This window comes from Phocoena phocoena, chromosome 1 (assembly GCF_963924675.1).
Source record: "Phocoena phocoena chromosome 1, mPhoPho1.1, whole genome shotgun sequence".
In the NCBI taxonomy this organism is placed as follows: Eukaryota; Metazoa; Chordata; class Mammalia; order Artiodactyla; family Phocoenidae; genus Phocoena; species Phocoena phocoena.
Genome location: NC_089219.1, coordinates 186,567,892 through 186,591,121, shown reverse-complemented (window position 1 = coordinate 186,591,121; position 23,230 = coordinate 186,567,892). Strand labels below are relative to the sequence as shown.

General features: G+C 42.7%; 1 protein-coding gene across 2 annotated transcripts in view; it reads left to right on the top strand.

Annotated features, from left to right (window-relative positions):
- The window catches only part of KDM5B (lysine demethylase 5B), a 76,122-nt gene that overhangs the window by 40,037 nt on the left and 12,855 nt on the right, over positions 1-23,230 (top strand). For both annotated transcript variants that reach the window (XM_065877589.1, XM_065877579.1), the window contains exons 5-20: positions 2,906-3,040; positions 4,821-4,917; positions 6,262-6,371; positions 7,901-8,059; positions 8,542-8,661; positions 10,718-10,876; positions 11,506-11,687; positions 12,946-13,108; positions 15,138-15,257; positions 16,237-16,431; positions 18,819-19,000; positions 19,115-19,239; positions 20,163-20,313; positions 20,445-20,559; positions 20,981-21,336; positions 22,570-22,708. In XM_065877589.1, the coding sequence (XP_065733661.1) occupies positions 2,906-3,040; positions 4,821-4,917; positions 6,262-6,371; positions 7,901-8,059; positions 8,542-8,661; positions 10,718-10,876; positions 11,506-11,687; positions 12,946-13,108; positions 15,138-15,257; positions 16,237-16,431; positions 18,819-19,000; positions 19,115-19,239; positions 20,163-20,313; positions 20,445-20,559; positions 20,981-21,336; positions 22,570-22,708 (2,508 nt within the window). The remainder of the gene's footprint in view (positions 1-2,905; positions 3,041-4,820; positions 4,918-6,261; positions 6,372-7,900; positions 8,060-8,541; positions 8,662-10,717; positions 10,877-11,505; positions 11,688-12,945; positions 13,109-15,137; positions 15,258-16,236; positions 16,432-18,818; positions 19,001-19,114; positions 19,240-20,162; positions 20,314-20,444; positions 20,560-20,980; positions 21,337-22,569; positions 22,709-23,230) is intronic.

Below are 23,230 nucleotides of genomic sequence, written 5' to 3'. Positions count from 1 at the left end.
GTGTGAGCTCAGGAGTTGTGGCGCATGGGCTTAGTTGCCCCGCAGCATGTGGGATCTTGGTTCCCTGACCACTGATTGAGCCCGCGTTCCCTGCATTGTAAGGTGGATTCTTTACCACTGGACCACCAGGGAAGTCCCAAGTGCATATTTTTATGAAAGTTAAAGAAGCCAGTGTGAAAGGACTGCATCTACTGTATGATTCCAACTCAGTGGTATTCTGGAAAAGAACTATGGAGACGGTAAAAAGATCAGTGGTTGCAAGGGGCTGAGGGCAGGAGTGTAAGATGAATAGGCAGAGCACAGAGGATTGATAGGGCAGTGAAAGTACTCTAGATGATCCTCCACCTTTGTCCAAACTCATAGAATGGACAGCACCAAGAGTGAACCCTGATGTGTGAACTGTGGACTTTGGGTGATGTGTGAATGTAGGTTCATCAGTTGTAGCAAATGTTCTACTACTCTGGTGGGGGATGTTGATGATGGGAGAGGCTGCGCATGTGTGGGGACAGCTGGTGTATGGTAAATCTAAGTACCTTCCTCTCAACTAGGCTGTAAACTTAAAACTGCTCTTAAAGAATAAACCCGTAATAAAGGGGGCAGGGGTAGAGTGCACAATGAAGGAACTGTTGCAAAAGGGTAAACTCAAGCCTAAAGTAAGTTTCGGGAAACTTGAGAGAAGTTGTGTGGTCATGTGCTGGATAACGGGACAGAAGCCTCAGTCTTGTATCCCTGTGTTTTCTAAATGTCTTAAGGGATTGCTCTGCCCCTGTAGGGTGATGTCATTACGGTGTGATGATATAAATCACCTCTAAATTCCAGTTTCTCAAACAGAGGTTTAGGAGTTGGCATGCGATAGCATTAAATATAAAACAAACACATCAAGTGTATGTTTTGAATCCTGGTTTGAAACAAAATAATCTCTTCATATATATTCTAAAGAGCTTCTGAGCTTGATTTTATCTTAGTTCTTCAAAGTACTTATACAGCCAAGCAGGCCATGGATTACAGAACCATTTAGACTAGTGGGAGATGAGAACCACATATATGACATCTGAATTTCTGACCATCCACTTAATAAAATGTCTGTGATTCAGCTCAGTTCATATCTCCACAATCACACATACTTTCAGGTCTCAATAGAAAGTGTATATAATACATGAAGGAGGTTAATTTAGATGGAGGACAGGTTTTATTCCCATCTGCATGTTTTCATTGAACATACTTTAAACGCTCAATTGAGGACTTGTTGTGGAATGGGCAGTGATATTCCATACTAGTGGAGTTGATGTTTCTAGATCAGATCAGTGTGTAGGTTTAATTCGAAGAAGCAGAATATTTAATATTATAGGTTGTGCTCCCAGTGGTAGATTCGTTCTTGTTTAGAGTATCAAGAAATCTATTCTAGTATTTTTTTAATACTACATATTACTTAAATGTCAGAAATAGATTGAGTTAGATGGTTGCTCTGTATTTTCTTTTGTCCTTCTCCCCATTCTCTGGATTCTTTCTGCAAATGTCAGGAGGAAGGAGCCAATCATGTTAGTGACACTGCATGGTTGTAATTGTGCTCGCAGAGTCAAGAGTTGTAGAAGGTTATAGTTTCAATGTATCTTATTACAAGTATGGATAATACAGTAGAGCTTCAGTGGTTACATTTTGGAGCCTGCTTTTAAAAATGCTTCCTGTGGCATTTGTAGGACCTCTTATAAAGGAGTGGTATTTACTTGAAATTAATATTAGATTCAGTGGTAATAGAGCTTGTGGTCACTGTGTTTTGTTGTATTGGCATTAAATACTCTTTTTCGGTGAGCTTAGAATCAAACTAAAAAGAAAAATCAAAGCAAGAAGAGATTCTTGTATGATCAGAACCAAAGTTATTGCTGTGGGCTATTAACCTTTTTCTTGTGAGTTAGGCTTTGTAGGAATATATTGAAGAAAAGGAAAGCTTTAATAAGGGATAATAGTCACATGGTCTGTTTTCTCAATTCAAATGATATCTTTTTGATAATAGAAGGTTGCTAATTATGTTTAAACCTACAGGATTGTAAAATTTAGAAAAATTACTGGATTCCATATTTTATTACTGTAAACATTTTAAAAATGAGATATTCTGATTATGGAAAGCTATTTGGGGAACATATAGGGGGCCTTTCTAGCAGTTTGGGCCTTCACTTCATTTACAGTTGCAAGCAGGGATAATTGTTGTTGGCTCATGGAGACTGCCTCAGCCTGCTGTGGCCTGTTGTAACCTGATGAGGTGATATCAACAATTAAATGAATTGAAGCAACACCATTCACCTCCTGAAAAAAAGTCAAGCTGTTATATAACTATATGTGTGTGTGTAGTTGGTAGCTGCAGACTTGTCTTTGTGTTTATTTAGATTTTAAAAATTGCACACCTGTTACGTATTTCCATAAATCATTGTAAAATATACCCTGCAAAAATCCAGTGAAATTCTCTTAAGATTAAAAAAGAGGGAAGGGACTTTCCTGGTGGCGCCGTGGTTAAGAATCCTCCTGCCAACGCAGAGGACACAGGTTCGAGCCCTGCTCTGGGAAGATCCCACATGCCGCGGAGCAACTGGGCCCGTGCGCCACAGCTACTGAGGCTTCGCTCTAGAGCCCGCGAGCCACAACTACTGAGCCCGCGAGCCACAGCTACTGAGCCCGCGTGCCACAACTACTGAAGCCCACGCGCCCAGAGCCTGTGCTCCTCAACAAGAGAAGCCACCGCAATGAGAAGCCCGCATACCGCAATGAAGAGTAGCCCCCTCTTGCCGCAACTAGAGAAAGCCCATGCGCAGCAACGAAGACCCAACACAGCCAAAACTAAAAATAAATAAATTTATTTTTTTAAAAAAGGGGTGGGGGAGAATTCATCAGTACAGTTGTGTTTTATTTCCAGTGTCTGCAGAAGCCAAACCTGACCACAGACACAAAGGACAAGGAGTACAAACCCCATGATATTCCCCAGAGGCAGTCTGTGCAGCCCTTGGAAACGTGTCCCCCAGCTCGACGAGCAAAACGCATGAGAGCGGAGGTGAGAGCCTCGTGAGGTTGATCAGACAGGCCTCAAGTCCCGGTGCTAACGTGTGTCTGACCCTGGACTTCTCTCTTGCACATGCTCTTCATAGATTGAACTTTACTAACCTCACGGAGGGATGCTGTTTATACTCTGGCTTTTACACTTGGGGGAATTGCACTGTCAGAGGGGTGAGGAATTGAAATCTTTCTAGGTTTATGCTGCCTGGACAGTCAGCTGCTGCATGGTTAACGGTCAGAGCCTAGGAAGCATAGGTGAATAGGCGTTCATTGTGACCCTCGTGATGTTGGGCAAGATTTATTGGGAATTAAGGTTAGTAGGAGTGAAGTTGGAGATTTTTGCTGAAAAGTACTGTTTTTGAGAGGTTACGAAGAAGGTAGTGAAAGCTATTTTTCTCAGACTTCCTGAAGAGGAGTATGGAATCTGTGGCAAACATTTATGCTAAGCCAGAAAATATTCAGCGAACAAGGGGGGCTGGTGATGTAACACACAGATAACATGAGAGTGAAGCCTGAGGGAAGATGAGGAGTGAAAGACTTAAGAAAGACAAGTTGCTCTTAGATTTTTCTGCTCTGAGAGGTTTCTCCTGGAAAGGGAGAAGAGTATTCTCCCAGTTACCTTGTTTCCACACAGAGCTGGGTAGGTTTTGGGTTCCTTGATGGACATATGAGTATGAAGAGTCAGTGATTAATATATTAGGAACAGTTTAGAACTGGGAAGCCTCATGGCATTAGTTAGGTTTCTGAATCAGTAGTTGGGTTATTTAATAATTATTGGTGAGGATGAAAAAAATCAGCCATTTTGGTTTCTGAGGAAATGGATAAATAAGAGAATTACTTTTCACTTAGGTAAGTTGGAGATATGAAAAAATTTAGCGACTCCATTTTTTTGAAGTGAGAATCCCTCAGAATAGGAACATATATGGTTATTTGAAGCCCACAAGCAGGCTGCAAGTTTATTCGTCTTAAAGTCAGTTCTTGTTTGAGCACATCTTGATCTTTAAATGTGTAAGACATGCCCAGTGCTGTGGATGCCTAGGTCTGTCTTGATGACACATCATGGTGATGGTATGGCCCTGGAAGAAATCGTGTTAGCAGTAGACATCCTGATTGTGCATGAATGAACACAGGCACAGTTCCACAATGTCACTTGTGTCCCAGAGCAGACAAGGCTTTGCTTATCAACCAGTATGAGCACTTCGTGGACACCAGGTACTGAGACTGGCTCACAGGCTCTCACTGATGAGGGAGCCGTGACTCAGCGGTGCTAGGGGAGCAGTTTGTAGTGACAGTTCACTACAAGAATTAATAGAAACTTGTTGTGGAAGCTGAGTTTTCCTTGAATGCTGTCATACTTTGGAAGAGCCAGCAAACTCTTCTAGGCTGATGAAATTATGTTATTTATGTAACTGTTCAGGATTTGGCTAAGTTATGTAAGTTGTGAGTAGATGAGAACTGAGGGGCTTCTAGGAGGAAATACACACTGTTCCCAATTTGGGTAGTAACACTTCCCATAAGTCATCCCTGATCCTTTGACTTTTTCCTAAATTTTTGACCTGTTGAAGTGGAGAATACTCCTAACTTCTAAGTTTCCTCATTCATTCCTTAAGTAATAATAATATTAAGGGTGGAATCTCTGCTCTAAGGGAGAGAGTTTCGAATGTCCTGTTAATAGAGAGAATTTATAAGATTATAGGCACTTTGTGATTCCAATTGGATTTTAGAAGATTTCTGTCTTTTTAAAGGAAATATTCATGTATATGACAAATTTTTTTAAGGCCATGAATATTAAAATAGAACCAGAAGAGACAGCAGAAGCCAGAACTCATAACCTGAGACGTCGAATGGGATGTCCAGCTCCAAAGTGTGAAAATGGTAAGAAAGTTCATCCATGAATAGGAAGGAAGAGTGAATAAATAAAAACAGTCATTCAACTGGTAGTTAAGAAAATATTGGAGCAACTTTACATACTAGTCACTGGGTTGTGCCTTGAGAAATAAAATCTTATTATATTAATATCCTTGTTTTCATAATTAGATGACTGGAAAGAGAGATAAACAAATGAATATATGCATATTAGAAATGTGATTGAATTTCTCAACTGTAACTAGTTGCTTTTGAGTTGGCCAAAAAGTTCATTCGGTCAGTGAATATGTTGTTCCATACAGTTCTTGGTGAAAATGAAAAATGTGTCTTATTTTTACTTAAAACCAAGCAAACTTTTTGGCCAACCCAATACTTTGAAATTTGGTTCAGTAGCATTAATTGTAAAGAAGTGATTTGTGAGAAGCATAGGTGCCTTTGACTGAATATCTGATGGGCTTGTTTCAGGCATGGCAGGCAGGCAGGCTTTCTTAATCTGAGTTTTAATTGACAGATGCTCGCCTGGCCACTGCTTGATGTCAGCCACTGAAAGGTAGGTTTGACACTGTCTTGAGAGAAATTCTATATAGGCAGGCACTTAGTAATGAAGAAGTAGTTATTGAAATGGGCTTTTCTTAGTGACTGGTGAGTTAGTGGGAAAGGCAGCACAATGTAATGGAAAGTAGATGGAGTTGTAAAAATACAGATCTGAATCTGAATCCTGGCTCAGCCACTAACTAGTTGTATGACCTTAGAGATACTTCTTGACTTCTTTTAATGTCAGTTTTCTTGTCTTTGAAACAGATTGGTTGCAAAGGATTATATGATTGATATAATAACAATTGATGGAAAGCATTTAGCGCAGTACCTTCCGCAGAGTAGCTCATTAATTGATAGCTGGTGTTTTAGAAAATTCTCAGTCTTTGAAACCAGGAAGCTAGAGAGGCTAGTAATCTTAGATCATGCAGGGATAATCTGTAACGTGGAGGGGGTGCTGTTGGTGTGAACGTTCAGTGTCTTATGGTCAAGATCAAGAGGAATTTGCTTTCACCAGCATATGTTATGTCTTAGTCTTAAGAAGAGCATATCTTCGGCTCCCAGTTTGAAAGCATACAGACCTGAGCAACATCTGGTATCATATCTTGTGCTTGTATCTTGGAATTTGAATGGTGTGAGAGTTGTACGTCACCCTAAAGTAGGCAGCACGGAGCTCCTGCACGTAGTAACTCTGGGTGCTGCTGCGCTGGAGCGAGCAGAGAACTGTGTCCGGGGCACCCCAGCAGCAGGAGGGACAAGCACGGGAGGGAGCTGATGGGGCAGAGCAGAGGGAGTGCTGACCTGGACTGCCTCCTACAGAGAAAGACGGGAAAAGCAGCCTCAAGCAAGAACCTGCTGAGAGGAAGGAGTGTATTACAGAGAGCGAGAAGGAGAAACCCAGGAGTCGAGCGAAAAAAACCACCAGTGCTGTGAGTCAACATCTTTAAACACTTTTACAGCCCAGTTTATACTTAGTGCCTTACCTGGGACTGCTGGCTCAGTGTCTCACAATGAAGAGACCTTTAGAGGTGGTTCGTAGTATCAGTTTATAAACAGGGAAACACGGATGCGTCATGAAACCAGTAGTAACAGCTGGGGGCGTTGACAGCCATTTTTTGGAGAACGTTCAGTTTAGCACTGAATATTGGTGAGCTCGATCCTCTGGAGAATTGTCGATAAGTGACTAGCCCACCTCCAAGCGAGCTGAAGGTAGATCAGAAATCAAGATGATGTTTTCCAACTTTATAGCAAGGAAGGATAAGGGAAGGGAGTGCGCAGGTAGGAGGGAGGCTAGGGCCTAGCAGGGTCAGAGGCCTGGGGAGCTCTTCACTAAGGTGGAAACAAAAAGCCAAGCTCTCTTCCTCAGCCCCCTTCTGAGCACCTGGGAGCAGCTTGATGACAGTGCTTTTGATCTTGGGATTGGAAGTTATTCCAATTAAATGTTCTGTTCATAAATATCATCTCCCTCTGCCCCAGCACAGAAACAAACAAAGCAGTCAGAAAGCTAGCAGAGCCCAGGTTTCTATTTGCTACAACAAAAAAGTCTGCTCTGGCTGCCATAATGAAGTATCACAGACCGAGTGGCTCAAACAAGCGAAGTTTATTTTCCCACGGTTCTGGAGGCTACAAGTCTGAGATCAAGGTGTTTGCAGACTTGGTTTTTTCCTGAGGCCTCTGTCCTTGGCTTGTAGATGGTCATGTCCCTGTGTCCTCATGGTTTTCCTCTGTGTGTGTCTGTGTCCTAGTCTCTTCTTACAAGGACACCAGTCATACTGGATTAAGGCCCACCCATATGACCTTTTTAACGACCTCTTTAAGACCCTGTCTTCAAATACAGTCACATTCTGAGGTACTGGGGGTTAGGACTTCAACATAGGAATTTTGGGGAAACACGATACAACCCATAGTAGGTAATGACTGTGTAGTTTTATTACTGTGTATTTGGGGGAACTTCTTAACTATGACTAATTAGAATGTAAAGTGGTAATTTAATGTGGTTAGTTAACTTCAATTTTGCCATGTTAAAAGGAAACTAAGTTTTGTAAAAACTGTAAAATCTTTTGCCTTTTAACATGGCAAAATTGAACTTTTCCTTTATTAGTTCTGTTTTTGGTTAGGTGGATAATTTATTGCCTAACATGTTATTCTTCTAGAAGACTATCTTTCTGCAAGCTACTAAAAGCTGGATATTTAAGTAACAAACTTTAATTAAAACACACAATTGAGAAATCTTGGAGATCTCTCTCCAGAGTTGGGAATGCATGAGATATTTTGAAATATCCCATAATAGAAGGTGAAGCATTTTTATTTAAAATGTCCGTTATAGAGGGTGAAACATTTTCACTTGCAGCACATTGGAGAGACTAGATTATGCCTCAGATCCATTTCATTCCTAGAGTTTCACAGAATCAAACAGCAGCTCATGCCCCTGTGTTCTGTGCCCATTTTCATGCTGCAGGTTGACCTGTATGTCTGCCTCTTGTGTGGCAGTGGCAACGATGAGGACCGGCTTCTCTTGTGTGATGGGTGTGATGACAGTTACCACACCTTCTGCCTGATCCCGCCGCTCCACGATGTTCCCAAGGGAGACTGGAGGTGTCCTAAGTGTTTGGCTCAGGTCAGAATTAATAGCAGAGGTGGCATTAGAAAATTTCCTTAAGAAGGTGTTTTCTTCACCTTCCGGTTTTAGATTTGGCAGTTGATAATAAGGAGTCTCATGACAAAAATTGGGGTGGGCCTGAATAGGAGAGAGGTCTTGGAAGTGAGATGCACAGCTATGCAGCAAGCTGAGAGTCAGAAAAACATTTTAATGACTACATTTTTAAAAATTTCATTTAAAAAAAGCATTGCATGCTCTTTGCAAAAATTCTTAGGCACTGAACAACTTAAAAGATAGATAATTTCATAGTCTATAGAAAATCACTGTTAGTATTTCGATGTATATTCATCCAAATGGAAATTGCACAAATGGAATTACACTACACAAGTAAGTTTAGTAAACATATATAATTTCTCATATATGTACATATATATGTGAACCATAAGTAAATATACATATAAATAAATATCTTTCCATTTTCTTTCTTTGTGTTTTGACAGGAGTGCAGTAAGCCACAAGAAGCATTTGGCTTTGAACAGGCAGCCAGGGACTATACCCTCCGTACTTTCGGGGAAATGGCAGATGCGTTCAAATCTGATTACTTCAACATGCCAGTCCATGTATGTACATACGTAACTGCTTCAGTTTAGGATTTTAATAACTTTGGGGGAAGGTATATCTGAAGACGTTTGAGTTGGCCCTTATCTCTGATAGTCAGTCATTGTCTTGCACAATGAAACCTTTAATTTGTTCGGTAGTATTAACATTCCACAGTACTTCAAAATGCATTCTGATTTTTCATTTGATTAAAGATAGGCTTTTTGAGACAAATCATATAGCGACAGTAACAGAATACCAGTGAAAGGAAATAACCAGCGATCCTTTCAGCTCAACAAATAAAATTCAAAGAAAACTTTGCAAAATTTATTCAATGACTCCTGTGTGCCAATCCCTGTGCTGTGCCCTGGGGGCACGTTTACCTCTTGTTATGTTGTCATAAGTTAGCACTGTAAACTTTAGGATTTTATATTTATTTATTTATTTGGCTTCGTCGGGTCTTAGTTGCAGTGCACGGGCTCTTTGGAGCACGGGGCTCTCTCTAGTTGTGGCACGCGGGCTTAGTTGCTCTGCGGCATGGGGGATTTTAGTTCCCCGACCAGGGATCGAACCCACGTCCCTTGCATTGGAAGGCAGATTCTTAACCACTGGACCGCCAGGGAAGTCCCTATACGTTAGTATTTTAAATTCTCCTTTATTCCCTTAGAAGCATAAGCATGCTTCATTCAGCATTTACTATTCCATCAAATGAGTACACTAAAATGAATGGTTTCCTACCATACTTCTGGATATTTAAGCTGTTTTTCCTCACTACCAACAAAGTGCTATAGCAGACATTGTATGCATCTCCTTTGGGGGGGGCGGGGGCTGTGTTGGGTCTTCATTGCTGCGCGTGAGCTTTCTGTAGTTGTGGCGAACAGGCACTATTCTTTTTTATGGTGCATGGGCCTTGCATTGTGGTGGCTTCTCTCGTTGAGGAGCACAGGCTCTAGGCTTCAGTAGTTGCGGCACTTGGGCCCTAGGGCACACGGGCTATAGTAGCTGTGACGCGAGGGCTCTAGAGCGCAGGCTCAGTAGTTGTGGCGCACAGGCTTAGTTGCTCCACGGCATGTGGGCTCTTCCCGGACCAGGGATCCGGGAACCAGTCGGGATCTGGTTGTTGAGCCCACCTGTGTCCCTTGCATTGGTAGACGGATTCTTAACCACTGCGCCACCAGGGAAGTCCTGTATGCGTCTATTTAATTGGATTATTTTCTTAATATTTATCCATTTTTTTCCCATCTAATAGCTGTATCATTTACGGGACCATAGCAGTGTATAGTGAACCTGCTTTGCCTCACATCACTAACATTAACTGTTAAGTTACTTAAAATGTCCCCTTATTTAACAGGCTTATAAATTCAAGTAATATTCCCTTTGAATTTTCAGTTCTTTTTACCCCTCCTGCATTACATATTATTTACCCATATGTTCGCTTAACCAGTCCTGGTGCCTCTTGTATTTGTGGTTGGCTTTTTGCACTTTGAGGGACAGGCCTCTGGCCTCATATCAGATTAGTGCAGATCCTAAGCACTCAGCCTGGCCAGCCCTTTACACGCGGGCCTGCAGCCGCAGAGTTGTTGCACCCTGCCTTTTCCTCGTGGCTGCCCACATTACTCTCCGCAAGGTCTAGTGGAAAGAGTGAGAGGGTGGACTCAGGTGATGTGTTTGAACGCATTTCAGAGGATAAAGCATTGTTCAAATACAGCTAAGCTAACTACTGTTACTAAACAGAAGTCAACCAGGTTGTATATTAGATTCCTCAAAACAGAAAAACATCTCCAGTTCTTAAATCTTAGTACTTGGCTTTCCTTGAGTCCTTTTACGGTAGTGGCCAGGTTGTTGATAGAGGAACATGAATTCTTAGTCAGCTCTTGGTTATAAAATTGCTTTTAGAAAATGAGGTTCATCTGAGTTGTCGGGGGCCAGTTGAGGAAAACTTGGGACGTCATGTACAGTTCTTCCTCAGGCTGCTATCCTGGGATTCCTGTCACTTAGCCTGTCTAGTCAGATTGGTCACCGGCAGTTTGTGAGTGTCTGAGGAGAGTCACTTTCTTTACTTCCTTGTTTTGTATGCAGATGGTTCCCACAGAACTGGTTGAGAAAGAATTTTGGCGACTGGTGAGCACTATTGAAGAGGATGTTACCGTGGAATATGGAGCTGATATCGCCTCGAAGGAGTTCGGCAGTGGCTTCCCGGTCCGAGACGGGAAAGTGAAGCTCTCACCTGAGGAGGAGGTAGGTGTGGCTGTGAGCACATGGACTTGCGGGGGTGCCGGTGGGACGGGCGGGGGGCGCCTTTAGAGCGAGCCCACCGTTGATCCAGAGGTCATCACGCTGGGCTAGTAGCAGCTGTGCTACAACACGTATGTCATTTGGAACTTGAGATAGTCATGGAAATTGGTTGGTTGGCTTGAAGTAATTTATGATACTTTCAGCAAATCCTTAATTACCAGATTTTTAATGATTTCAAGAATAGCAGAAAGAACCCATAGAAGAATTCTAGTCCCAACTAGATGATAAGGGAGAATCACTTACCTCCCTTTGACTTCCAATTCTGTAACTTTGGTTTCTCGTTCTGAAGAAAATCTGAGGGATTGGAACCAGATACACACACATAATATAGACACACGCACACAGACACACACACACAAGCCCATTTATGTAAAGTGCAGAGCTGGGCAGAAGTAATCTATGGGCATCCAGGAGGTAAGCATAGTGGCCCCCCGCCATTCTTTTTATTTTGAAGGAGACTTTTCAGCTTGCTTTTTGAAACCAGCAGAGTTCCAAAATGTTAGCATGATTATAAAGTATAAACCTTTATTTATACTTTATTTATAATGTCAAGATATTCTCCTTATTTTTAGGAATATCTTGACAGTGGCTGGAATTTGAACAACATGCCAGTGATGGAGCAGTCTGTCCTCGCTCACATCACCGCTGACATATGCGGCATGAAGCTTCCTTGGTTGTACGTGGGAATGTGCTTTTCTTCCTTCTGTTGGCATATTGAAGACCACTGGAGCTATTCCATTAACTACCTGCACTGGTAAGGGGTTCCAGAGAACCTACAGATGGTATGCACGCTGCGTTGGAAAACTTACCCACCTCTTAGTTGTGACACATCTCTTAACTGAGTCTGAAGAGTGATGAGGTTTTTTTTTTTCATTTTATTACTATGGGGCAGGTATCCTAACAATTTAAGACAAAGGTTCTTAAGAATCCATAGGAAATCCATGAAACCCTGCCCTTGCACATGAGTTTTCAAGTATAACAGGCTTCTGGGGAGAAGATAGACAGCTTTTCACTAATTGTCAAAGAAGTCTTTACTCCCAGAAAGGTTAGAAAGCACCGAGTTGCTTTTACTGTGGAAACCCCTTCCCGTTCTGTGGGCCCGGCGGCCCAGATAGCCCTTTGGGTGAGGAGTGGGGCATGGGGCGTGTGGGTCCTCCAGGACCTCGGGACTGACCGCTCCTGACGGCCTGCTGAGTTCTAGCATCACTGTGCACCGTAGGTAGAGTGCGCCCCATCCGCGCGTGCCTGTGTGTGTGTGTGGTGGGCTGGGGCGGATATTTGGGCTTTCTAAACTTCTATTTCACATCTGTTTCCCTCCCCTCCATTTCCCTTGCTTTCTGAGTACAAAAATATTTGAAGATCTGAAACTCACTTAAATTCCCACACAGGGAATTTGAGGATGTACCACAAGAAAGAGGGAGCTGGCCTTTTACGTGCAGAGAGTCAGTCCTGCTTCCCCAGGCAATTGCTCCCAGCTGTGAAATGATGTTTACCATACCTCACAGGGATGTTACAGATTAATTGGTTGACAGTTAAATGTGCTTTGAAGAGGAGCTCTTTAGAAATGCTAATCGCCTTACTTAGAGTTTGGTTTAACTCGCTGTCAGGGCGGAGAGTTGCCATCCCTTGCTAGTTGCCGTAGGAAATTGTGGTGACCACATACCCTGTAGCTAACATAATACCTTATATTCTTAGAAATGCTAGATATCTACATTTTCTGAAGGGTCAAGGGTCAGGTAAAATGGGAGGGAAAAGAGGGACCTCAGATGGGAAGTCTCATGTTTAAACTTTATCCTTGAAGAGGGAAAATGCATTACATATGTTCAGATCATATTTCTGGTGATACTTCTTCAGTTTGAACATTGCCTTACAAAGCAGGATCTAAAAAATAGGAACTGGTTAACCATCTTGTTTGCATTGGTGTTTGCTGGCTGATTTTGTGTATGAGTTGAAGAAGCTACTGAAATTTCATGTAAATTTTGAGATTGATCTGCTTCTACAATCTATTTTAGGGGTGAGCCAAAGACCTGGTATGGAGTCCCAGGGTACGCTGCTGAGCAGCTGGAGACCGTGATGAAAAGGCTGGCCCCGGAGCTCTTCATCTCCCAGCCTGACCTCCTCCACCAGCTCGTCACCATCATGAACCCCAATACCCTGATGACTCACGAAGTGCCTGTATGTTTTGGGTCAATCCTCCTGCCACCCAGGCTTAACTCCCCACTTCTCTTTTTCCCCGTTGCTCACGTTTTTATGAAGCTGATTTGGCTGTGCAGAAACAGCTGTTTGGTGTCATTTAGTACAATATTGCATTAAGCCAGTGGGAGTGGATCCTCAGACACCATAGAAAGCTGATTTGTTGCAGCTGATGACTAGGTTGCTGAGCAGCCTGACTTTGCAATAGTAGCTGTGAGGCTGTCTCTTCCTTTCCTTTCTGGTGTTCAGTCCAGAGTACATTCACAGGTTGTACACCATCACCATTCCTGCTTTCTAAAATATAACTTTTGTTTATAACTTCAGTCCTTCAACACAGCAAAACAAAAACCGTAAAAAATAAGTGTTGTTAGTATAAATTAGTTTACTCTGAAAATGGCTAGGTTCTGTTATTGATATAAGTAGATCTAAACTCTGTCAGAATCCTTCATACTCCATCCCTGCTTTAGAAAATAACTCATTGAATTTACATGGTGGCATGCTTGGTGGATCTTACGTTCTCCCTGCTGCCCCTAATTAAGCTTAAGAGAAAATTTATTTCAGTGTCTTGAGCTTGGATTTCAGGGTTCCCACTCTAGACTGAAAGATGCTATTGGTGCTTTTTCCTATGAGGTTTTTCTACGAAGTGACAGTTATTTTTGCTTAGTGGCTTCCTTTCGGAGGAAACTCAAGGCATTTTGGGAGGCCAGATTGAGATGTATGAAGTTGAAGAATCCATCTTAGTTAGCTCAACCAAATGTAAATGATACATTTACAATGTTAAGAGGAATTCTTGATCTTGTGACCTTCATTTTATGCTTTTGGGTTCACAGGCCAGTAAATGAGGGCAGATGGGAAGGAATTTTCTTTGAGGGATCATAAAATATTCATGGGCCAAAGCTTAGAAAATAAGGACCAATAGTCATCAAAATACCACCATCTCCTCGTTGTTGGCATTTTCCATCTTGACCCACCCCCACCCCCGCCCCACGTTGATGGGTCTTTCTGATCTGTTATGAGTCGCTGGCTTTAGAAGAGACCTCTCGCCCTGTTCTTTAATAGTTGAGCAAACCATGTGGGGCTAGACTCTGGACCTAGAGAGGTAGGTGAATGAACTCGTGCATTCGGGAACTCACAGTGTAAGGGAAAGACAGCGTTTACACAGATCACGGAAGAGTGGTGTGGTTTGACAGTGGTGTTGACTCGGGGGCTGAGCCATTAACTCTGAAAGGGCTGGAAAGGGCTCCTAATGGCGTTTGAACCGAGGCGTGGGCTCTGAAGGGGAGTGCGTGTGGCAGAGAGTTGAGGAGGAGGCCCTCCCGGTGGAGGGCTGTGCTCCTGCCGCTGTTGCCCACTGCAGACTTGGCCTGTCAGAGCCCGGAAGGGCGTGTTCCAGCACAGGGCGGGGCCTCAGCCCGAGTTGCACGGCCTTGTGGCCTGGGTGCTGCTTGAGAATTGGCATTTCCAACAAGTTCCCAGTTGTTGTTGCTGCTTTTGGTCTGGGAACTACATTTTGGAGAACCGCTGGTGGAGAGATATGTATTGAAAAGACATCTAATATTATTACTATTATGTAGTAGTTCGTTCAGTCTGAGGATTTTGTGCCTAGAGCAATATAAGTGTTTTTCGGGTAGAGGGAAAAGGGGAATTGCTGGTGGGAGGTAAGTTTGAGGCCCAAATCAAGAAGATCTCTGTGTGGAATGAGATCCTTGAAATAGAGCGGAATTTCTTCAATTGGTGGTAGGAGATCCTATTTCAGTATGATAATATTTGGAAAGATGTGTCCTGATCCTGGATGTAGCCAGATTTTTGTGGTGTAAGCTGTTTTCTCTTGAGATACTTATCAACCTGGCAGTCTGGGGAACTACTCCATCTTGTGGCAGAAATGAATATCTTTAGGTAATATTCAGCCATACTTTTTTCCCTACCCTTTCTGGAGAATCATCTGATAGTCTATGTCTAGATTGTCTTTCGTGAGGATGTCACTGAAAATCTCCAATTTCTGTCTCCTTAGGTTTACCGAACTAATCAGTGTGCTGGGGAGTTTGTGATCACATTTCCAAGAGCCTACCACAGCGGTTTCAATCAAGGTTTTAATTTCGCTGAGGCCGTTAACTTCTGCACTGTCGATTGGGTGTGTAATTATGACCTAGCAAGCCTTTTCACATTTACCGTTTTTCCTGCAGAAATGGTATAGAATGCTTAGAAGCTGTCATGTGTCTAGTTGCTTAAACCAGTTGCTGCTGAAATGGCAGGTCAGCCAGCTGTGTACCTTCCCAGCAGGAGAGGCCCTGGCCCTGCAGTGTCAGCCAAGACCTGGTGAAGAGTCTGCTGAGTGACGTTTCGGCTGAAGCTTAGTATCTCACTGCAAACTGATAACAAGCAGTTCCAGTCTTAAGACTGTACTTTATGCAGCACTGGCTTAAATTATCCAAACACAGTAATTTTTAATGACATTTGATTTCAGGTAGTTGTAAAGTGGAGTTTTTATATTAGTATTAATACTTTTCATTTGCCTAAGAAGAACTACCTAGTTTAAGTGGGTGTGGTGTTAAATCTAATAAATTATGACCTTCAGTGCCTTTTTTTTTTTTTTTTTTTAATAATACCGGGTTGGCCAAAAAGTTCCTTCACGTTTTTCCGTAACATGTCAGGGAAAAACCCAAATGAACTTTTTGGCCAACCCAAAATAGTTGGCCCAATAAAATAGTACCCAGTAGTAATACCTACATCTATAATTATTTTCTGTTCTATAGTTTTTAGAGCATTGTTGTTCCCTGAAGTAGATTAACCACACCAGTTCCACACAGTTGTTTCAGGAAATGTGTAAATTCATATTTCCAATTAGATTCTACATTGTTGTAGACATTACTGCATTAATACATTGGGTTTTTAAACCAGATTTTAATCAATGTACCTAATTTGCCAGATCCTTGAGATGCAAAGATTTTAAAAGGTCCAAGGCTTGTTAGAGTCTAGTTTTAGGATTGATATATGATATCAATATATGACCCAAGATGTGATATTTGGTAATTGATAATAAAGGTCAGGAGTCTTTGGAAACAGGAAGGAGAGAGATGAATGTCACGTGTCCTCCCTGTCCTTTGGCGCAGCTGCCCTTAGGCCGACAGTGCGTAGAGCATTACCGCCTGCTGCACCGCTACTGTGTATTTTCCCACGACGAGATGATTTGCAAGATGGCCTCCAAGGCGGACGTGCTAGACGTTGTAGTGGCATCAACTGTTCAGAAAGACATGGCCATTATGATTGAGGACGAGAAGGCTCTAAGGGAAACTGCTCGTAAATTGGTAAGGTTTCTGGAACCCCAACTGCATGTCTTTGGGTGTTACTTAGTAAAGTTCTTATGCACTTTGATACCATTTTAAGGAAACTTCTCCTTAATTTCCTTTAAGACCATTCTAATAGATGTATATTGACGTCTCATTGTGCTTTTACTTTTCATTTTTCTAATGGCTAATGATATATTGAACATCTTATCATGTATTTATTTACTACCTGCATATGTGTCTCTTTGGTGAAGTGTCTGCTCACATGTCTTGCTCTACCCCTTTTTCATTGGATTGTTGGGAGACTTCTCTTTATTCTAGACACCAGTCCTTTATCAGATAAGTGTTCTGCAAGTATTTTCTTCCAGCTAGTGGCTTGTCTTTTCATTCTCTTAGCAGTGTCTTTCAAAGAGCAGAAGTTTTTCATTTTGATGAAGTTCAGTTTATCAGTGTTTTCTTTTATGGATTTTTCTTGGTGTGTCCTTCTTAAGAAATCTTTGCCTAACCAGAGTCACAAAGGTTTTCTCATGTGTAGTCATCTAGATTTTCTAGGTTTAGATTTTACATTTAAGTGTTTAATCCTCTTAAGTAATTTTTGTTTATGGCAAGGTGTGGGTTGAGATCATTGTTTTTGCATATGACTGTCTAACTGTTCCAGCAACATTTCTTGAAAAGACTCCTTTTTCCATTGAATTGCCCTGGCACCTTTGTTGAAAATTAATTCACACATGTGTGGAGCTACTTCTGGACTCTGTTCTAGTCTGTGCATTTGTCCTATTGCTAATACCATATGGTCTTGATTACTGTAACTTTCTAATAAGTTTTGAAATGAGGTAGTGTGAGTCCTCCAACTTTGTTCCTTTCAAAAATTGTTTTGCCTATTTTAGTTCCTTTGCTTTTCCATATGAAGTTTAGAATCAGCTTACTGATTTCTATCAAAAAGCCTGTTGGCATTTTGATTGGAACTGCATTAAACCTATGGATAGTTTGGGGGAGAATTGACATCTTAACAATACTGAGTCTTCCAATCCATGGACATAGTCTATCCCCTCATTTATTTAGGTGTTCTTGATTTCTTTCAGTATTTTGTAGACTGCAGCACACAGATTTTACACAGATTTTCTTGGATTTGTAATTAGGTATTTCTTATTTTTTGGTACTATTATGAATAGTACTTTAAAAATTTTTTTTGATTTCCAATTGTTTATTGCTAGTATTTAAAAATACAATTGAGGGCTTCCCCGGTGGCGCAGTGGTTGAGAGTCCGCCTGCCGATGCAGGGGACGCGGGTTCGTGCCCCGGTCCGGGAGGATCCCACACGCCATGGAGCGGCTGGGCCCGTGAGCCATGGCCGCTGAGCCTACGCGTCCAGAGCCTGTGCTCCGCAACGGGAGAGGCCACAACAGTCAGAGGCCCGCGTATCGCAAAAAAAAAAAAAAAAAAAAAAAGAAACTTCCTGGTTCAAGACCTCATTTATCTTGACAGTATCAATTGGGAAATTCCTTGTTACGATTACAGTCTCTGTTGCACAGATTGTCGAACCTTTTCCAAGAACTTTCCATATAAGAGGCTAATAGACCACTCAGTGTCTTCACATTGACAGCTCCTGCACGGTAGTCTTTTTTACCTGCCCCATCTTCTTTCCTTTCATTTATATTTGTTCTTTTTGTGGATTCTCCAGCAACATTACTCTGAAGCCCTGTATAGCATGTTCGCTGTAGTAGAAAGTATATGCATTTCTTTTGCTCTTATCTAGACCCAAAATATGGACAAGGCCAATTTGGAGTAGAATAAACAGCTAATCTCTGTAGTTTTATGGACCTGTTAATAACTGTTCTCATACTCAGATCAAAATGGCCAAACATAAGGACCTACCGTGTCCAGAAGGGGTTCTCCCTAGATGGGTGAAATAGATTAACTTGCCCACATTTGCTAGGTCCACACACATTTTTTAAAATTTATTTATTTATTTTTGGCTGTGTTGAGTCTTTGTTGCTGTGCGCGGGCTCTTCTCTAGTTGCGGCGAGTGAGGGCTACTCTTCATTGTGGTGCATGTACTTCTCATTGCGGTGGCTTCTCTTGTTGTGGAGCACGGGCTCTAGGCGCACAGGCTTCAGTAGTTGTCGCTCGCAGGCTCAGTCGTTGTGGCTCCCGGACTTAGTTGCTCCGCGGCATGTGGGATCTTCCCGGGCGAGGGACGAACCCGTGTCCCCTGCATTGGCAGGCGGATTCTTAACCACTGCGCCACCAGGGAATTCCCCCACACGTTTTTAATCACGCACTCTCTACTCTCTACTTTGGTAAGGCTCTTTTTTTTTAAATTTAAGCTCAACTATTACATGTTTGTCTTGGGGGCTGATGGATTGTATTATCCTTTGGAGATCTCTAAAGTACACACTTTATTCTAGGGAGTAATTGATTCAGAAAGAATGGATTTTGAGCTGTTGCCAGATGATGAGCGTCAGTGTGTAAAATGCAAAACCACATGCTTCATGTCTGCCATCTCCTGTTCTTGTAAACCTGGCCTGCTTGTTTGCCTGCATCATGTAAAGGAATTATGTTCCTGTCCTTCTTATAAATATAAACTGCGGTGAGTAGGAAGAATGATTTTTTTTCTATGGAAAACACTAAATCCTTAGTATAAAACATCTGATTTCCTCCACGCCTCCATATCTCAGAGCTAAGCCTGCTATTCTGTTTCCAGGTATAGATACACTCTGGATGATCTCTACCCCATGATGAATGCACTGAAGCTTCGAGCAGAATCTTACAACGAATGGGCCTTGAATGTGAACGACGCTTTGGAGGCGAAGATTAATAAGAAGAAAAGTATGTGGTACATAGAAAGTGTGACTTAGTGATTGGCAACTTGGGACTGATTGTAACATAGCCAACTTAAAGTTATCAGCAAACGGATTACTTGAAGCAGCCTGACTTAGCCCATCTGTCCAGCCAGGTTTGGAGATTTAGCAGAGGTTTTAAAGCCAAGAGTGAATGAGGCATATGTCCTTACATCAAAGTGAAGTCTTGATATATGAGTTTTGTAGGATCGTGTATTTAACAAATATCGTATTGTTACCAAATAACCTTTACACCTCTTTGTCTCAGAAATAAAAGTATTTCACATTTTATATGGACCTTTAGAAAAGGTTTTTGTTTGTTTTGCTTGTTTTTGAACTAGATCTCAGGACAAAGACAGCATATCATTAAATTAAGAGTCTGTGAAATGCTGGTTTATTACTTCTTAGTTCTAGTCAAAGTCTCTGGCTCTTGTTATTACATTTGAAAGTTACTGCTTCCCTTCAAAGCGTTTTCATTTGCTTTCCTTTCTGTCGCTCAGCAGGTGACTCTTCCCTCTCCTGTTTAGGGGTGGGTGCAGGTCACTGTCTCTGAGCCCACCAGTTCCCTGCCAGGTGCAGGTCACTGTCTCTGAGCCCACCAGTTCCCTGCCAGGTGCAGAGTAAAATGCAGGAGGAAAAGGTGTTTCCAGCCACAAGAAGAACTGCATTTGCTCTGTTTTGACAAGGCAGGGGTTCTTTGTTTCTTAAACATTTCCACATTGAAGGGCAGCTCTAGGCACTTTTTAAAGTATTCCACTCTCAGCCAAAGAAAAAAGAACAAATTTATTAGCGGTAAAACATTGCAAATATCCATAGGTAAGAACTGATCAAATCGAACCTCCCCCTCTGTATTTCATACCAGTATTTCATACATAATGATCACAGAAAAGGTGATCTTTTCTTTATTCCTAGGCCTCGTCAGCTTTAAGGCTTTGATTGAGGAATCTGAGATGAAGAAATTCCCGGACAACGATCTTTTACGTCACCTCCGCTTAGTGACACAGGACGCGGAGAAATGTGCCTCTGTCGCCCAGCAGCTGCTTAACGGCAAGAGGCAGACGAGGTGGGCACTGTGCACCCCCTGGCTTGGGCTCTTCGGCAGCCTGTTGTGGCTGGTTTTACCCATGACGTTGGAGTCTGGGGCTGGTGGGGTACCTGCTCTCATGCAGTCTCCTTGGGCCTTTGTCTGTCTAGGTATCGATCTGGTGGAGGGAAATCCCACAATCAGTTGACAGTGAATGAGCTCCGACAGTTCGTGAGCCAGCTGCACGCCCTGCCCTGTGTCCTCAGTCAGACGCCACTGCTGAAGGTACCTGGATGGGGAGGTGGGGGTGCCCGCCTTCCTGTGTTTTGTACACAAGCCCAGGTCACATGATCAAGTTGTCTTCCCCTGTGGTTAATTTGTACATTTATTTGCAAATGCTTTTAGTAACCCGTTGAGTGGTACGTGTATATAAAGAGATTGTAACAGGCCTGCAGAGGAGAGAGAAGGTTGGAAATTTTTACCTTTCACAGTGACCACCAGCTACTATAGTTGGTACAAGTCTCTCTTAGAGTCACTTGTGTAACTGTCAGTTGGCTTATGTATTTATTACCTTGTTTACCTGTATTGTTGCTAGAATCAAGTGAAATGGCAGAGGGTCATGTTGAACATGGACTGAAGATTCTGAGTTTTCAAGAAGCCAGTTACTGAAAATATTGTTTTGATGCAACAATCTGTGTTTTTTAAGGATCTCTTGAATCGTGTAGAAGATTTCCAACAGCATAGCCAGAAATTGCTCTCTGAAGAGATGCCCAGTGCCGCTGAGCTGCAAGACTTGCTAGACGTCAGCTTTGAATTTGATGTCGAGCTTCCCCAGCTTGCTGAGATGCGTGTCCGGCTGGAGCAGGCCCATTGGCTGGAGGAGGTGCAGCAGGCTTGCTTAGACCCCAGCTCCCTCACCTTAGATGATATGAGACGTCTCATAGACCTGGGGGTGGGTCTGGCCCCATATTCAGCTGTGGAGAAGGCTATGGCACGGCTTCAAGAACTGCTCACGGTATCAGAGCACTGGGATGACAAAGCCAGGAGTCTCCTCAAGGCCAGGTAAACAAGCACGCCCATGCCTCTGCCCGGGGAAGGCTGGCACTTCGTCCGTCCGGGAGCACGGAGCATGGGGAGTAGGGCGGCACGTGGGCACAGTAGCTGAGCTGTGTGTGCAGAAATAGCTGAGCTGTTCGGAGCTGCTTCGGAGCTTGGGCAAAAGAATATTAATTTCTTTCCTTGCGTAACCGATTGTGAAATGAGTGGTTCGAATGGAAATACCTTTTCTAGAGTTGGTTTAATGAAATTTCCGTGGACCTCGAGGGTAACATCTTTGAGAGAAGAAAACATTTACAAATAAGTGGAACTGTTTAAACCCACGGTTAATGAAAAAGATCCCAAGGAGTCTTAAAGAGAAACATCTGAGAGTCAGTGTGCACTGTCTTTAAGATGAAAATGGTGCCGTAATTCTTCACATTAGTGCTGTTGCTTTGTGACCTTATCTATACGCGAGAGATGGGTTGGATTCAAGCTAACCATCCGAGGGGAGAAGATGATTCCCTCCCTATTCTTGCTTTTTGTCTGACAGATCTTTACTATTCCAACTGACAAGATAAAGTACAAGAAATACCTAGGTTCCAGACATTATTTTGTAATCCTAAAATAGTGGTCATTGAGCAGAGTACAGAAGTTTTGGGTTCTGTGCTTTTGGTATGTTGATATCCTGGAGATTTTTAATTTTCTTAGTGAAGCTGTATGAGTCTTGATAGCGTATCTAGTTTAACATAACGTAAGTTATCCCTAAGTTATCTTTTGCAAGTGGAAGTTTATGGTTATTCCAATGTCAAGTCAGAAATAAGTAGAACTTAAATGCTTCACTGAGTTATTTGCTATTCTAAATTTCCTTTGAAGTGATTTTTCTTTTTTGTGGCAAGCGGGGGCTATTCTTCGTTGCGGTGCGTGGGCTTCTCATTGCAGTGGCTTCTCTTGTTGCAAAGCATGGGCTCTAGGCGCACGAGCTTCCGTAGCTGTGGCATGCGGGCTCAGTAGTTGTGGCTCGCGGGCTCTAGAGCACAGGCTCAGTAGTTGTGGCACAGGAGCTTTGTTGCTCCACAGCATGTGGGATCTTCCCAGACCAGGGCTCGAACCCATGTCCCCTGCATTGGCAGGTGGATTCTTAACCACTGTGCCACCAGGGAAGTCCCTGAAGTGATTTCCCTATTTTCTCTGGTAAGTAAACCACAAGAAAAGTGAGCCACAGTGTAAAAGCTGAGTAGTGTCATTTTGCTTTTGTAGGCCTCGGCATTCATTGAACAGCCTTGCTACGGTGGTTAAGGAGATCGAGGAGATCCCCGCGTACCTGCCCAATGGTGCGGCTCTGAAAGACTCTGTGCAGAGAGCCAGAGACTGGCTTCAGGACGTAGAGGCCCTGCAGGTAGGTTTACAAAATGTCCCGTGTGTGTAAGTGCGTCTGTAAAGAGCAGTAATGTGAACACTTGCAAAGGGGAATATGTTGGATGTCACTACACAGGTTCAGTGTTTGGGTTGGCCAGATTACTGATTCTCTTCAACCTTGTGTAGATGCACTTAACCCACCCCATCTACTGTCCTGACTAGTTGACTCAGTATTTAAAGCTTAGGTAATTTAACCAACCTTTTCTGGGAGCTTGGGACCCTCCCATAACAGACTTAATTACTTGGTTGGGGTTGAAGAAAAAGAGCTAAAAATGAAGTTGTGGGAGAAACACAGTTTCTAACGTCTGACAAGTACAGCTATCTCTTGCTGGCTTGCCAACTACTTGGAGTTTACATAATGAAGAGTAGCAGATTCAGTGAGTCTTGATACATGATTACATGGCCAAACTAGGCCCTCAGGCCCAGGACTTTCACCAAGTAATGACTTAAATGTGCTCCATACCTACAAAAGCAGTGAGATGAGCACGTTCTAAAGTAACTG